General features: G+C 38.0%; 1 protein-coding gene across 1 annotated transcript in view; it reads right to left on the reverse strand.

The window, feature by feature from the left end:
* Window positions 1-17,717, reverse strand: part of SNX7 (sorting nexin 7) — a 63,285-nt gene that overhangs the window by 30,387 nt on the left and 15,181 nt on the right. The window contains exons 3-7 of the mRNA XM_014517600.2: window positions 15,577-15,687; window positions 15,019-15,183; window positions 13,828-14,029; window positions 10,239-10,438; window positions 5,986-6,072 (exon numbers count right to left, since the gene is read on the reverse strand). Of these exons, the coding sequence (XP_014373086.1) occupies window positions 5,986-6,072; window positions 10,239-10,438; window positions 13,828-14,029; window positions 15,019-15,183; window positions 15,577-15,687 (765 nt within the window). The remainder of the gene's footprint in view (window positions 1-5,985; window positions 6,073-10,238; window positions 10,439-13,827; window positions 14,030-15,018; window positions 15,184-15,576; window positions 15,688-17,717) is intronic.

Raw genomic sequence — 17,717 nt, forward strand, 5'->3', positions numbered from 1 at the left:
GGGGTTACAAGAAATAATGGCCACAAGCTAGCAGAGAGCAGATTTAGACTGGACATTAGGAAGAACTTCTTCACAGTTAGAGTGGCCAAGGTCTGGAACGGGCTCCCAAGGGAGGTGGTGCTCTCCCCTACCCTGGGGGTCTTCAAGAGGAGGTTAGATAGGCATCTAGCTGGGGTCATCTAAACCCAGCAATCTTTCCTGCCTATGCAGGGGGTCGGACTTGATGATCTATTGAGGTACCTTCCGACCCTAGCATCTATGAATCTTAAGCCAAGGAGATTTAAGAACAGGCTATACACAAAAGGATCTTAAAAGGTTTACTTCAACATAATAAAAATCAGATGACTGTGAGGATGCAACATTTTAAATACAGAAAATTAACACAGTATAATCAATATTGTAATAAGGGATTCTTTCTTTCTGAGCTAAAATAACTAATGCTCATAAGTTCAATAATACTGACCTTTATAGCTTGCAGTTACTAAGGTAGCATGTTAGAATATTGAATCAGGCTTTAAAGACAAATATAGTCTTAAAAGAAAACAAGCTGCCCAAACTGGAGCTAGGAAGTGAGAATGTATATAGACTTGTTTCCATGATAAAGTGTAATACATATTTTCTATGTTTAAATCAAATTAGCATTTGAGCATAATATTGAGTGGTACAACATTTATAAGACTAAGTGAAGACCAATTTCTAAGCAACTTTAATTACTCATTACTGTAAAGGGAATGACATTTAAATATTGCTTCCATCTGAAACATTTTAACTATCTTAGGGTATTATACAGCTGCTCTTCAAATGTTAAATATAATTTTTCTCTGAACTATTAAAAAGCCTCTCAAATTGTCACCTTCACAAATGACATCCATTTTCAGCCAAATGGAGACACTTGATTGAGATATACAAATTGAAACAAAAGTCTATTGTTTCTTAATTGCATGTTTTTGTATGACAGCAAGTTTTGTAAATTCCTACAAGAGAGCAGAAAAACAAGGCTGCATCTTTCTGTAACTGTTCCTTTTTAAATCTGATTCTTTGTTCACTTTTCCTTGTTGCATCTCTTTTTCCTTATACTTCTTACTTTTATTCTCAATAGTGTCCAACATAACAAAGAGCAACTCAGTACTGAACTGCAATTTGACACTACTCATATGGAGAGGCTAATAATAATCTGATGCAAGAAGGATATATGTTCTTTGGCCTCAGTTTAAGAAATATTTTGTGCAGGTTTAACATTTAAGTACTTTAACTTTTTTAACCACTGCGAGATTTCACTTACCTTCAATATAGCAGTTCACGTTAAGCACATACATAGGTACCTGAGTGACTGGAAAAACTCAGAAGAAACATTTTTCCTTCTCAGAATTTGCCAATTCATCCAAACTGAAATTCTTTTCAGTGAAATTCAAAAGGAAATCAATCAGGTCTCTGCCTTGTTTCAGAGGCATAACAAGTAATTTCTGTGTCCTTGGCAGCAGCAGCGACCAGGACAGCAATACTGTCAGCTGCCATTCTCATTTCCTCTTCTGAACCATTTTTGCACCCCATCTAAATTGGTGTCTAGGGGCTCACCCACCCCTAATTATGCCACCACCTTCTTTCTTGACAGCTCACCTGCCCACCTCCTGAGGAGTTACCTGGTGAACTGCTGGAGAGCCTAGGCTTCCGGCCCCACAGCAGGCTGCTGGGAAGCTCCAAAACTGCGAGTTCAAAGAATTCTAGCTTGCAGCTCGCCAGAAGCCCCAGTACTCAGAACAATCTTGCGATTGGAGATGTAGGGGCTTCTGCTACTTCCTGCTACAGAAAATTTCAATAGCTTTGTTTTTCATTCTGAGTGAGAAGGAAACCAAGTTTGGAAATGCTGACATCCTTTATACAACAGAATTATCTTTCCCTGCATAGTTCTAAGTAGTACTTTGCTGTACTGGATGGAGCCTTATGGTCTGACTCAAGTCCATGGAAATCCGTGAGTCTTTTCAATTATTAAAAGAGACTTTGGGTCAGGCCATTAATATAAACAGTCCATCTAATCCTAAAGTATAAGTTATCCAGTTTTGTTCATTTAAACACAATAAGAGTCATGTAACACTTATCTTGGTCACACAGGAGGGGATGTAATTTTATTAAGCATAACTTGGTTAATTTAAATCTTATGGGAATTACCTTGCCATTCTTTAACCAATCCACCTGGTGGAGAACTGCAGTCAGCCCTCTCCCATTCCAAATTTGGTCCCAGTCAATTCCTGGGATGAAGACTGAGAGAGAAAAGGATTCTTTGGTATGAGGATTGAGAGAGAAAAGGATCATCTTCTCATTATAACAAATGCTTTGAGTCTCAATCCCTGTTTCTTAGCTTTTTTAAGACTGCCTCCCCTAAATTCACTTCAAATTCCAAGTTATCAAGAAATTGGACCCCCTATGGCAGTGATTCTCAACCAGGATGCCTTGAGATCTTTTCAAGGGTGATACAGGATACCACACAGTATTAGCACTGTTAGCTGTGTAAACATGATTTGCAAAATAAACCCAGAGATTTTAAACAGGAATCCATAATGTCAAAAACATTCTGACCAGTTGTGGTCTGAGCTCTTTGCAACAGAAAGAAACACTCTATTATATTTCTACAGAATGAATGAAAACTAACAGCTGGCATTTTCTGAGGGGTGCCTTGAACTAAAAAAGCTTAGAGTCACAATGCTATGGAAGGAGTACCAGCACTAGACACTTGCTACCAACTATATTGCAGTAGTTTCAACTTAACTTCCTTACTTCCTGTTCTGCTATAGAGAAGGCAGAAGCTCCATCTACTTAGCCATCTGCATAATAACCTCAAGAGACCCTGACATCCTAGTTCCACTCTCTTCCCATAAGAAGAAGGCTCTGTCTGGCAGGATAGAAGAACATTTACCCCTAGAAATGCACTATGAGCCAGTGCCTGTTGACCTTCAGTCAACCCCCAGATTAAGTGATGTTCCCCTGCACCTTTCTAACCCAAGTGTAGGGGATCCATGACCCCCATTTTCCCTCTGTTGGCTAAGCAAAGTACACCACCCTTTCAGGGAGTGTAGTTCAGTGCTTGCAGACATTGTAATGTATCCCCAGTAACCAGGTTAGTATATCATGCACAGTCACTTGCTCCAGTTACTGATTATACAAGGCCCTTTCTTTTTTTCTTTTTTCTTTTTTTTTTTTTAACCAGGGAGAAGTGGGAAAGGAAGCACAGGGCAAACCAAAACCATATTAGTAGATAGTGACAGCAAAATTAGATAACACTAAAAGATATATGGAAGCAAATTTCTTACTTTATGAAAAACACATTTATATATTATCTTGCAGGCCTTCCAGAAGGCTAGACTTACAAAAACATATGCATATTATTTCAGTATATATTGTAGGTATCATAAGACATAATAAAGTGATAATATTTCCTTATGTTTAATTTATTGCCAGGAAATCAAATGAGTAATACAAATACCTATTTCAAGTGCCAGAATGGTCTGAGCCTGAGACTTCTAATAGCTCATCTTTTCATGAAAGCCCGTTATGACACTGCTAACAGAAAACAATTTGTGTGTCAAATCTTTTCTGCTTAGACACAATAATAAATGCTGTAATCTTTCAGTTATTGTTTTATGTGCCATTTATATTGCATTATGTTTCAAACAGTAAAACTGCACAAAAAGACAACTATTTAGCTCACAAAGTCAAGCAACTGAAAGTTAGGAAATGTCATATTTCTGTCTCTGCATGACCAAACTGTGCATTTATTAAGGTCAGTCCTGTGGAAAAAATGTTGTGAAGTTTATAAGCACATATTTTCATAATACATCCATAAAAAGAGGAAGAATCTAAGGTTGTACTGATAATGATAAATCTGCATTTACTAAGTTTTCTGCTAATCCTAGAAGAGGCATGTTTGGGTACCAACTCCCTCCATTCCCAAGAGGAAAGTGGGTGTGGGAGAGAAAAAACTCAGTTGTACTGAGCTGTTTCCCACTCTCCATGAGTTCCTTCAGCATACAACACCTAGCCCAATAATGGTTACTCCCATTGGAAAATCAGTTTTTCTCCTCCTACCAGCTTCTGTAGTTACTCATGTAGCTCAAGTGGCAATTCATGTCTTATACAGGGGAAGGAGAACCTAGCCTGGGTCTCTCCTTTACTGGCTACAGGTACTCTAACAGGTCTCAGTCATTCCCAGTACAGCATCAGCTGTTGCTGTTGTGGTGGCAATACAGATGAGCATCTGAATGTTTGTGCTTAATTATTATCTTGGTAGGATTCTACAAAATTCCCAAAGAATATACACACGAAAATGTGGTGGCTTAAATTTGTGTATCAACAAGGTAAACTGAATTTCTAGGAACACAGACAGCATCTGCCTGGCAAAAGTGTGCTTCTCCTGCCAAACACCAAAGGCCTGCTGCAAACCACAGAGGTGTGAACTCTACTTAAACAGTCCTAACAATATTTTATAAAGGAAATATTAAACCACTTAAATATATAGGTTGCTACCAGTTCACCTTATAACACACAAACATCTGCACATGTGCACACACTTCCCAGCTTTTGTTGTAAAACAGACAGCAATGCTTTACACCCTATAAATATGCACATACCCTATACATAACTTTTCCTTGCTTTTGTGAATTTTAGTTAAGCAATTTAAAATTATGTACTCCCTACTCCTCTATCAAAGGGCAAATACCTGAACATTTCTACAGCTCACACATACCACAGATGACACATACTACACTTCTGTGCCTTCAACTTGCCCTCCTTGCACACAACTCTTTACAAGACTTCCTCCTTTCAATAATTAATATACGTTGCAAATACTTGGAGTAATAAAATGTTGTATTGAAAAGGTTAGAAGGATGATGCTGGAAAGTTGCCCTAACCTCAAAAAGAAATATGGTTGTGCAATGCTATATGAGGTTTACTTTATCTTAGTTACATAGCTGCATTACATTACATCAGCTTTACATTACTGCTATTGTCAGCAATATATCTGTGTATGCCTGTGGCTAGAGAGAAGAGAGCATGATGCAGCTAATCTTTACATTCCTAAGCTTTTGTGGGTATGTAATCCTAACTGATTCATAATGACATTTTATATATATTAATTTTGTAGGGTTTTTGTAAATGCTAAATTAGAGGCAAGATGGTACCTTTGTGACTGGGTAAAAGAAGAGTTGCTGCATACAATCATGTGTGCGCCAGCAGCAGACAATTAAAATTTCTGCACTATAGAAGCTGAGATATAACTATTGACAGAGAAAGTTTTATACATGTCATAACATTTTATTCTTATTATTTAAATTATTTTATTGACCTGCATGACTGGTGCATACATTATTAGCTGTAGCAGACAGCTAACAATGACCGAAAAATCTACACAAAAAAGCTACATACTGTATCAGATCTACTTAATCTGCCCCATTCTACAAAAGACTGGATTGAATGAGACAAATTTAAAAAAAGAAAGTAATTTATGAGATTTCTATAAGAAAGTATATAAAGATAAAACCAAATAAAAAAGACTTTAAAATTCAAAGGCCATGGGAACAAGAATGGTGAAATTTCATAAACCTTAACAAACTATCCCTAAAAAAATTCCAAAATTTTTGCCCAACTTTAAGCCCATTTTAGAATTCTCCCCTAAAATGTTGTTACTATAGCATTTAATATAAAGGTCAACTTGTAAGAAGATGCTTTAAAAATGTCCAAGAATCCATTTAATCCTACCTTTCTATAAAACCTTATTTTGTTTCCTTACCTAAAGATGATGTGACCTCTTTAGTCATGACTTTGCTGAAAGTGTTCCAGTTGTATGGGTAAACTTTCCTAAAGTAGGCAAGGAAATGAGCATTCCTTGTATATAGCTTGAGACCTTGTTTTTGTCAGGGGAATTCATAACATTTAATTGGGATAGGGCCCATATTGATTCAACATTACATTTTGAAAGATTTACATACTTACCAGATCCTTTTCTGCCTTTTTAGTAGATAAAGCATCAACTTTGGACTCAAGCTCTGTTTGAATTTGGTCTCGTCTTTTTAAAACACCCTTAATATTAAAACAGTAAGAAAGGGAAATAACATTAATGTGTAATAATTTGCTTATGAAAACATCAAGAGCATTTAAGAAGTTAAAGAATTTGTACCTTATGGTTTGAACAGACCTCTCATATTTAAAGATTTTAGCCTGATGCGATTACTTTCTTTATAAATTACTTTAAAAGTATGTACTACAGATTTATTTAAATTACCCTAATTTTTTTTTTCTTGAAAGGTCTGGCAGGGGTCTTACCAGAACTGACACCAATATCACAAGACTATGCTAAGTATGTTACAGAGCATCAACCTATGGAATATTCATAGTATTTTTAACTCCTTAAAATATGTAATCATGATTTAAAGAGAGAAAATTCCTAGCAATAAAGGAAATAACCCAGTAATAACTTCATTTGAATAAATATAGTATCACTCAAGTAAAACAGTATCTTGGATGCTATATAAAATATGTGCAGCCTTAAAGCTTTATTATTAATTTGTACGTGCCAAAGTTAGTTTATGACAAAGGCAAGGGATATTTGGTGCAAGAGGAGTAGCAGTAATATCCATTATCTGAAAATAATCAGATATACAAGCCCAATTCTTACATTAAATCCAACTCATCAGCTACTGGATTCTTAGAAATGAAAAAAGGGAGTGAGCTTTGTCTGTTACACTATAAATATTGTGACGTGCATTATATTCCCAACTCTGCTGCTATTTTGCTAAGTGACCTAGTCTTAGTCTGTGACTAAGACGTTGCTTACCCTACAGAAGTACTGCAAGACACTGGTTTTTTTAGGACTACTCAGAAACAGAAAAGTATGTTAGTACAAATTTCAGAACTTCTTGCTAGTGATAATTACTTACATTATCCTTGTTGCAACAGGTTTTACTAGTTAATTAGAATATGGCTTGAGATTTTTAATATTTGCTTTTAGTGTAGGACACGTTGAGACAATGTACGGCATAACAAGTCCCATTTCTGGTTTTCTTTAAGTAAACCAAGTGCCAAAAGATTAATTTTTTTTCATGTTGAAAAGGAAATCCCTAACACCCTGGCTAGAAACCATCACAAAACATTTATATGAGCTAGTCTTTAAAAAAGCTAACATGGTATATTTACAGAATAGTTGGTGAACTTATTTTTGATCAGTTATGAGTAATACAACAATAATTCTTAACAAACTTACTATTCAGTATCTCTTGTTAAATGTTCTCCTATTTGTTTATAAATATAAAATGTGGTTATAATAAAAGAAGAAAAGCAAATAGTTCTGGAATAATATTCTTTTCATCACTGAATTCTTTTTGTCTTTTACCCCCTCTTTTTCTGTATTTAAACATACCATAGACACTGTTAAAGATGATTATTTGCTAATCCTTATTACAAATATGTATTTTAGGTATAAAGTAAAACTAATAATTACAATGCTAATATGCAAGATCTTTGGGTTAGGTCTGGCTTTTTAATAACGAACACAAGAACCATTCATTATTTTGTGCTTTTAAAATATGAAATCAATAAAAACATAAGTTAAATATATGAATATAGTGTTATGATTTTGTAATTACTCTGGTGGTAACTCTTAGAAGTAACAAGTCCCTCAAAGAGCAGTACTCTGACCCGAAACAAATTTCTAATTCTTTCTACATAGGACAAATTTAGAGGAGATGGCTCTACTATAGCTGTCTCCACTCAGTCAAACAGGAGGCGTCCAACCAAGATGCAAAGATTTTTGCTCTGAAACTTCCTGAGGATGCTCCTGTATTTGTTTTCTCAGTTCAGAATTTCCAAAGCTAAAAAATACAAGGATTAAGCTCCCTCCTTGGCTAAGACTTTACTTAAGTGTACACTCTTACAGCCTTTACATATTGGTGTTGCCATGCCTCAGAAAACTATTTTTTCCAAGGTGTGGCTGATACATGCACATTTAGTCTGTTTCTCGCTGTCCTGTTCAGAGTGCAAAATATAGGAAAGGGGAGAGGGGGCAGAGACAAAATAAAGTGAATGAACAGCAAGGTCCTGGAATGGAATAAGGAGCCAAATGATGAACTGCTCTCTCCTCCTAAGGCATCACAACAGTCTAATGTTGCATGGGAAGGGTTGCACCAAGCTAATGAAAGGTAAATCAACTAAAGAAGAGTCTGAAAACAATTGTAATTCAAGAAGTGTGTGTGAAGAGCCTCAGTTATTCTGTTTGTCCACAGAAGCCTCCTCCTCTTTAGGCAGGACCAAGAAGGCCAGCAGAGATGAGACAAACTGAAGAGGACAACATATCTAAATTGAGGTTAAATCTGGGGCAGGTTACTGGAAACAGCTTTTTCATTTTGCAAAGTAAGACTAAAGATGGAGGATTGTTACCTACAATCTTACCAGCCTTTCAAATACAATAAAAGCTACCTGACAGGCCAAAGAGAGTACAAGACCTAGGGGCTTGAAGACATATGGGATAAGGGACTTTAGTATTGTCCTAGGGTAAAGACCGGTTTATTCACTTCGTAGTAGTAACTGGTATGCAGGCTTGTGTTCTGAATTTACAGGCCAGTCAGTTGGTCTTCTGTGACCTCAGTGTAGAGTCTGAACATGTAAGGAAGTCATTTCTTCTGTCCCAGATGACTCTGAATTTCCCTCTGTGTCCAAGCTTTGAGATCCCTACACGGGCCACTAAATATGTCCAGATGGTAGTTGTCATGGAAAGTTCAGGAGGCAGTGACCATCAGCGGGGGACTTCCTGTGAGGCGTGGGGAATGGAGGTCCCCAGTTGAGGGAGCTGACTGTGACTGAGGAGAGGCTGACCCCAAGAGACTTTCACAGGAATTTTTTTTAAGGGCTAAGTGGTAGTCCGAATGTTGGATAAGGATTTTATTAGTTTTGTTTTACCATACTCTGTTGTAAAATCATTTTATTGCTTTTTTTCTTCGTTATGCCATTTGTTCTTGTAATAAAATCTTTTGTTTTTATGATACTTTTCCAATGTGCCTGTGGTAAATTGTGATTTCTGGCATACCCATTCAGCAGATTAGGGAACCAACAGCCTTACATAAACCCAGGGTCCATCTTTGAGAGCACCCCAACACCTCAAGGTTTTGTCACAGTGGTTTGTACTAAATGCAAATTAGCAGATCATTGACTGAATTATCCAACTGATCATCACACAGCATAATGCCATGTTGACAGTTCACTCTACTAGGACCATCCTGATTACAATTACAGGTTTATGTTCTCTGCAATGTAATGTTTTCTCAGGAGATGACTCTTCCAAAAGGGAGCTTTATCAGAGTCTCCTGGATATACAAAATGTTATTAATTCTAATTAAGGCCTGGAGAAAACCTTGTCCTATACACTTCTTTACTACCAAGCAGACAGCTTTTAAGTTTCTCCAACTGATGTCCCTGAAATGATTCATGCTCAATCATGTTTGCCTATTGAGCAAGAGAGGGATTTTCCTGGGAGATAAAGGTTTTCCAAGGTCTCTCACCAATGGGAGAACCTATAAAAACAAACAAAACCCCCCTATGGTAAGGTCCTTAAATGGAACTGAGTGCATGGTGCCATGGCAAAACACTGTTTAAGTGGGACATACGTGGCAAAACTGGAAGTTGATTGCCATTCTGGAAAATGGCTGTCAGGGTTCAAAAATATCTCTTTGAAAGGAAAAACATTGTCCCCATTTCTGTATCAGTCACCATTTGGGGAGGAAAAAGATATGAACTGGTGTTTCTTGAACCCTTTTGCAGTATAGGACAACTGTTGTCTACTAGTATGTAGAGCTTGAATAAGATGAGATAATTGTCTAGACAGAAAAGGATGGACAACTTTTAATATTGCTGTTATAAGAAATGGAAGGAGGAAAACTGAAGGTGAATCATCAGAGCAAATGAAAATCACTGATTTGAATTGGACACTTCTTGCCTGATTAACAAGGAAGAAACAACAAAACCCAATGTCATGCTAGCAGGCAGTGACCCTAGGGGAAATCACTACTGACTTTCTTTTAAGGGTGTATGAATGGGATAGCTTGGGTACAGAAGCAGTGCATTAACTTGGTGTTCTATGTGAGCTAAACAGGAAAAAAAAAAAATACAATTGATACAAAAGCACCTATAAACAAAGCAAATGTTCTCTGCAAAGGTCACTGCATACATCAGAATGTATAAGTCTTATGTGGTCTTACCATTAATATGTCACTGTAGAGAACATATTCGTGTATAACAGGCAACAAGTTTTCTGAAAGTCCTGTCATCCGTTTCTCAGTAGCTTTGCAGCACTTGTCAATGCAGTTGGCAACACCTTTTAAGGAGTCCACTAGATCTTCTTCTGATGCAGACCAGAGCGTGTGGATTGGGCCATATTCTTTCATTTCATGAAAATAATCTTAATATGAAGATAAGAGTATATTAGCGCTCAAATTAGTAAGAGTTAAGTGATATTAAGTGCACTTATAGATGTATTGTATAAAAAGCATACAAGTTGTAACTAGGGTTTTGAAATATGCTCAATGATTCTATAAAAGAAAGAGATGTTTCATAACACCTCTTTGTTTTTACTCATTAAGCCATAATAATTAAAACGTTGCTAAAAATCTATTAGAAAAAATAATAATTTTGAAAGAGGAAAAATACTGCATATAGATGTCACAACCCAAAGTTGTGTTTTTTTGTTTTTGTGTGCTTCGGCACACAATTATGTTCCTGCCAAATTGCAGCTTTTTTGCACGGTAGAGTTTTCTGCTGCAATAGGAGAACCCGCGTGCAAAAGAGTATTTCCCGCCGTTTGTAGCCGCCTTTGCATGGTGCATTTCTTTTGCATCATAGTGATGCACGGTGCAAAGGAGTTCCTGCCATTTGTATTTAGATTCGTGCCACATTATTGGCCGGTTCTAAATGTAGGCATACGTGGCGGCTAGCTATTGGCTTGCTAGCCGTACAAAAGGCTTGGGTAGTTTCCGCCCAAGTCAGAGAGAAAGGAAACCTGGAGAGATACAGAACTCGCCAGGAGAGGAGACTTCGCACTGTGTGAAGATCTCCAAGCGATGTGGACCCTTGCGGACCCAACGCACCTTTCTTAAGCAGGCGACGGAGGTCTGTTTAGCTTCTAGCCTCTCCCCGTCACCGAGCGCAATCCTAGACGTATCCCTATCCTATATACCCAATTTTCGAACCCACGGAGTCTTAACAGCTCCGGGGGACCTGGGAACCGAACAGAACCCACGGAGATTCAGCCACTCCATGAGGAAAGAATTGCCGAACCCGCGGAGCCTAAACCACTCCGGGGTCAAAGAACCGAGTTTGTCAGAGTCCTCCAATGAGGATTCAAGCGGAGCTGCGCCTGGAAAGCTGTCCAGCCTACACCGCGACCACCTTGGGTGTAAGTAAATAATCTTTTCAATCAACCATTACACCTCCGTAACTGATTCTAGCTCGCGCGTGCCTTACCGCCCCGCGGTTTTCTTCGGCCCCGCGTGCCCGGGCTGCTGGCCACAGTCCGCGTGCACAAAGACGGGCCCGGCTCGCACATGGCGAGGATGGGATCGGGAGCCGGCCCACCCCATAGACACAACAGGTTTACCAGCAGTACTTAAGCAATGTTCTGGAGATGTTACCAATTCTAGTAGTATTCCTCAATTTAAATATATAGATAGTATCTCAAAAACAATTTCTACTTTTATAATCCAAGACCAGCATATAAATAGCTAATGTATTAACTCAGAGAATAGGGTCCAGAACCTACTCAGAAAACCATGTCATTTTAGTAATATAAAGTTTTGGTAAAGCAAATATTTGGTGCAGTACAAGCAAGTGGAGTATGGAGGCGAAGACATAGCCAAGAGCTTGTGGATCTTTACAAAGACCTGATGTTTTGAGCAAGATAAAAGCATGGAGAATAAAATGGGCAGAGCATATTGCAAGAATTGATGAGAAAAGGCATGTGAGGGGTATAAGACCTCAAGGTAAACCAAAGCAAAGATGGAAAGACAACATAAAAACTGATCAGGAACAGAGGGGCGAAGATGCAATGAGGTAAAAGGAGATTGCACAAGACAGGAGAAAAGCTCCTTGTGGCCTGTGAAACCAGAGAGAGAGAGAAAATAACTCAATGTAAGGAAGGTAAAATTTGGCTTTACAGTATATGTTGACAATATTAGTGTTCAAGTGTTAAAACTGCTACTTAACATCGGATAAGGCCCCCCATGACTCTAACACTACCTTGTAATTAGTCTATTCCACCAGGTTTCACTGCCCCTCCAGTTTCAGTGTCCGTTGCAATTTAGTTGCAGCAGAACATATACCAAGGAAACATCCTACAAACAGTCATAAAACAGCTGTGTAGGATGGGAAAAGTAATGCTTATTTTAAGCTTAGCTGATCAAAAAAGCCTCTGGAAACTTTAAGGTACCTACAGGGGGCGTAGGACTAGCAGAAAGTATCACTGCTGGATAACTAACAATGGTTTACTACTGTGACAGCAGCTTTGCAGAGCATGAGTGGTCTGCAATCACTGTTTGGAAAATCTGGAAAGAAAATACATCTGGCAGTACATAAGAGCACATCAAACTCCATGAAGTTCTCTCACAGGTATTTTGGCACTAGTGCTTTAATCGTATACCCAAGAACTTCTCCTTACTATATGCCAACTACTTCCACTGGAGTGAACTATTAAGGTAAAAAAAGGAATCCTTTTGATGAACATTTATTTAATTTATGCCAACAAACCCCCACCTAATCAGAACATGCTGAGATCTGGAGCGACAGAATACTGTAAACTGAAGCAGACAAAGCCTTAGTTATTATTGAACACAGTGCAGCTCTTCAAAGTAGTTTTTACATTTGAGAAAAATCCCTAAAGCACTGACCAGTGGGATTTTGAAACACAAGGCCAGTGTGAGATCAAATTCAAGTTCAGAAAGTTTATAATGTAAATCTCCATGAAGGTATGCAAACTGCTGTTCCTTTCAGAACAAATAAGAGTTTAAGATTATGAGAAAAGTAACCTTCTTATCAAGGGAAATTCTAACAAGCAGACTGTTCCAAGAACCCATGACAAAGGTTATGGCCAACAGGAAAGATAACATTTTAAAAAATTCTGTTTAGTGTGGCAGAATACAGGAAATCGAATCAAACAAAAGATACAAAAGAATAGACATTGTGGGATTCAGACTATCTGAGATTCAGACAATACTGAATCTGAATTTAGTATCTGAATCAGAATACCAGTAGGAAACAAATGTTTATATTTCAATTTGCATACAAACCTAATGTCCATACAAGTTTTTTTCCCAATTAGCAGTGAAAAAACAGCCAGACTTCTACATTCTCTTAAGTGTTGGCTTCACACTGGAGAAATTAAATGAAAGGTTAACTCCCCCACCCCATTAGTGCCTCAGTCATACTGATTTTGAAAGCAAAGTCTGGGGGAACCCAATATTGAGCAAAAAACAGTGATGTTAGCGACAAGTTATTTTCCTTTTCCTTTCCTGAAAGATGAGCATTGCACTTCTTGCATCTATCCTGCCACCTTCAAGCCAATGAAGGTTACGAGATGTGAATCTTTGCATGCCTGCATGTTGATCTCTCTCAGGAGGCCACAAGGATGAACAATTACAAGAAAACAGAATAAAAAAATACATGTTCTTGTCCTGTTTTTTCTCTCTCTTGCTAGAAGCCAATGGTTGGTTTAATGAAACTAAATTTCTTTTTCACAGAAAATCATTAGTAATTAGTCAAGTACATTAAAAAAAAACAAGATTCATTATTCATACTTACCCCTTTCTTCCTTGTAAATTCTGTGGGATATTTTGTCCAGCAAATTTATTTTCTGAGTAAATATTTCCATGTAGTCATTCATTTCCATAAATATTTCAGGACGATTTTTAACTCCTCCTCTTACTGAGGAGGCTACAGCTCTTACAGTTTGTCCCATTCTGCTAAACAAACCAGGACCCTGCTTCTTGTGAGATGAGAGTTCCTAAAAATGTAACATGCAATTTTGAAGTTCTCTTCTCTCTTCTATTTAAAAGCAAATTAAAAAAAAATATATACAGGCTTTCATAAAATAGATTATTTTAAATATCTAAATGCTAGATTTTATAGTAATATTTTGAGCTATGTAGCATTTATAGACATTTTAACATGGACACAGTTGGTATATATTTACTTATATTTACTAGAGGCTGCATAGACAAGTGTAACCATTCTGTGCCACAGGTTGGCAACACTTTCCTGAAGCCAGTAATATGATGGAGGGTAGGAGAAAAAGACAAGATGGCAGAAAACCTCTCTCCTTTTGATCTTTAGGGCAAGTCAGTCAGCAGGCAATACAGCCCGAGGGGTTGGGCGGGGGGGTAATATGTTCAGGGAGGAGCCATTCAGAGGGGAAATTTATGTTCTTATGGTGGAAGTAAACTGCATTTTTCTTCTTCCTGTCCCCTCCACTTCTATAAATTGCTAGTGTAGATTTTGATGCATTAGAGATCAACTTTTTGAACACAAAATCCTTGTTTTATTTTCTAGCTCATACATTTTGTAAAGGTACAGTGGGAAAATAAATGGAGAGTCATTGGCTGCATTCTCAATTATAATTTTTTTTTAAATAAGAGCAAAAGGAGAACAATGTAAAAATGTTTAAAATACTATGTTATATAATCCTGGACACTTACATGGATAACAGGAACATCCAGAGTTAGTATAGTAAGAATAACAAAAAAGACATAAAAGACATGTCATGTTTCAGCACATAAAGCAAGCTAAAGCATAGTAGAATGGAGTCTTCTTTATTGTCAAGCAATTTCTTAATTGACCACTGTAGCATATTAAGATCTTTTACTAATGGCAGATTTTGTATTATACCTAGCCACCATTAGACAGAAGACACTGAAACTGGCAAATATTCACTCATTTGTTCTAGTACTATAATCAATAATTTCCAAATTATGCAGTTAGAAAATGAGATTTTACCCAAGCTTGTGCAGTAAGAAAAATTTTGAAATCTTCATTAAAAGTTAAAGTTGGATGATCAGCAATTCTGCTTAAAAATTTCTGCAGTGCTCTTCTTCGAGTCTCAATGAACTCTTCACTAAATCTCTCCACCATTCCTTTCATTATAAATTTTTCAGGCAATGGCTAAGGAAAAAAGAAAAAAAAATAATATTGCACAACTTTACATATTAGGTATATTACAATAGTTCTCCTAGCTATAACACTGGAGAGACAGCTTTTAAAATTTACTATGTAAAAATCTCAACCCTTAGAAAATTAATGCAGTCAGCAATGTTATAATCTTGATTTGCCAGCAGATAGCACATACAGATAAAGCTACAACTAGAAAAAAAGTATGGGGAAGAGACAGCCTAATTTGTCAATGAATTATGTGCCTCTACAAAAAGAATAATCAAACTGTTAGCCACTCAGTGTTTGTTAGACTCTAGAACCCTGATAGTCTCTCCTTCAGCTCTGGACAAATAAATAGAAGCATCTTAAATAAGTATGATAATGCAAAAAATATAGCAAACCAACAGGAATAATCAATGTTGGATGCGCTTCTTCAAGTCTACTCTTCAACCAAAGGAAATCTTGGTATCGTCTTCGAACTTCATATTCACTTGAGTCAAATTCACTACGAGATGTCTGAAAACCATAACAAAAAAATTAAGATAGAAAAGCTAAGAGTAATTAAAAATTGAAAAATTCTAATAGCAATTTAATACTATAAGCGGTGATACAAATAAAACATTTTAAAGAATAGTGCACTTGTATTGTGAAAAGGTAAGTATAAAACGGTGCAAATGGAGTGACTTATAATGTTTCAATTACCACCTTTATGCAAGATTTCCTTTCCAATAACCAAAGTGCTTTCGAATTACGTTATTCTCTTTCAAGCGGTTATGAAGCTGAGTATAAGAAAACACTATCTTTTAGCATTTTGAGGGTATGGACAAATGTACTTTTTAACTGCTTTAAAAGTATAAAAGAGCTGCCCCTCAGGAGCACACAACAGGTATTACATCTGCATGATCCTGAAGTGATACAATTTAGCTTAACTACACTAACTTTGACTTGAATGACTCAAGACTAAAGTTTGAGTTGTTTTGCTACACTTCTGTTACTAAAGAATCATGCAAACAACAGTTACAACATAAAATCTTATATCAGTATCATTTTATAGGCATGCAATTGCTACATTTGTCTATACCCCAAATAAACTGGACTAGCTGAAGCATGCCTGTAAGACCTGCTGATATCACAGAATCATAGAAAATTTGGGTAGGAAGGTCATTTAATCAACCCCCCTGCTCAAAGCAGGACCATCCCCTGAGCAGGGGGTTAGACTAGATGACTTCCTGAGGTCTCTTCCAACCCAAATATCAGTAATGTACTCACATGCCCCCCTCCTATTTTTTCTTTTTTGAAGTTTGAATCATAATTTCTGAATGCTTTGGAATTGGCAGAATCACATATTTGTACTTCAAATCAATGTCGCTAAGAAAAAATAGAAGAAAAGATGCAGGACACAATCCCTCAACCATCCTATCTTCCCATTAAAAAACTCTACCCCTATTGTATGAATATGCATAAAATATGAATGATGTGTAACAACAGAACAAACCCTCACATCCTGTCAATGTTTTAAGAACTGTTAATATCCAATCTAAACATATCTTTTTTAAGAATGAACAATTTCTATTTGATAATGTTTTAAATGAACCTTCAAAAAAGAAGCTAGAGTACAGTACAGGAATTTAAGATAGCAATTCTCAAAGTGCAGTCTGAAGAGTGAATGCTGATAATCCTCAAGGATCTGGCTGGTCAAATAATTCTGGCTTTTCTCCTTATTTCCAAGTAAAAAATTGCATTCAGAGATAGCTCAAATACATTAAATGGTTTCTTAATATTACCTTTTCATTTGAAAATTGCTGTATTTGCCACAAAAATGATATATAACTATGAAAGAGGAGGAAACTTTTCCCTATGATAGCAAATGATCCAATAATAGGCAGTGGTGGATTAAAATTTACTGGGGCCCTGGGCAAACAGAAAAATGGAGGCCCCCTACCAGGTGAAGACAGGTTCCCTCTGTGCCTGCCAGGGGGCTGTGGCTGAGCCCGCCCAGCCTCCTCAGTGTGTCCAGGGTGAGCCAGGTAGCAGAAGTGCTGCTGGGGTGAAGGCAGCCCCAATGCTAGCCCAGCCCCTCCACCCGGCAGATGTCACACAGCCAGGGCCATGGTCCCCCAGTGCCATGGGATGGGCTGGGGCTGGGGCCAGCTTGAGGGGGGAGGGGGTCATGGGCTCTGGCCCTGGGTTCCCACCTGTCCTTCTGCCAGCCCAGGTGGGGTGAGATGGGGCTGTCTTGTCCCAGCGGTGCTGGTGGCTATCCACATACGGCAGAGAGTGGGACTACCCATGGGGCCTTCTGGCAACAGATGGCCCCAGGAAGCCACTGCCACCCTCAGAGAGCCTCGAGTCCACCCCTAGCCCCTGGCCCTGGCCCAGCTGGAGAGGAGGCAGTGCACACTGCTCACCCCAAATCCCAGCAGCCAGGATGCCCGCTTGGGCCATGCTGCCCCTGGCACTGCAGGGGGCCCTGATTGGCAGGGGCCCCTGGGCCTGTGCATTAATCCACCCCTGATAATAGGAAAACAGAAATGAAAGGCTGGGGG

This window comes from Alligator sinensis, unplaced genomic scaffold (assembly GCF_000455745.1).
Source record: "Alligator sinensis unplaced genomic scaffold, ASM45574v1 scaffold647_2, whole genome shotgun sequence".
Lineage (NCBI taxonomy): Eukaryota > Metazoa > Chordata > Crocodylia > Alligatoridae > Alligator > Alligator sinensis.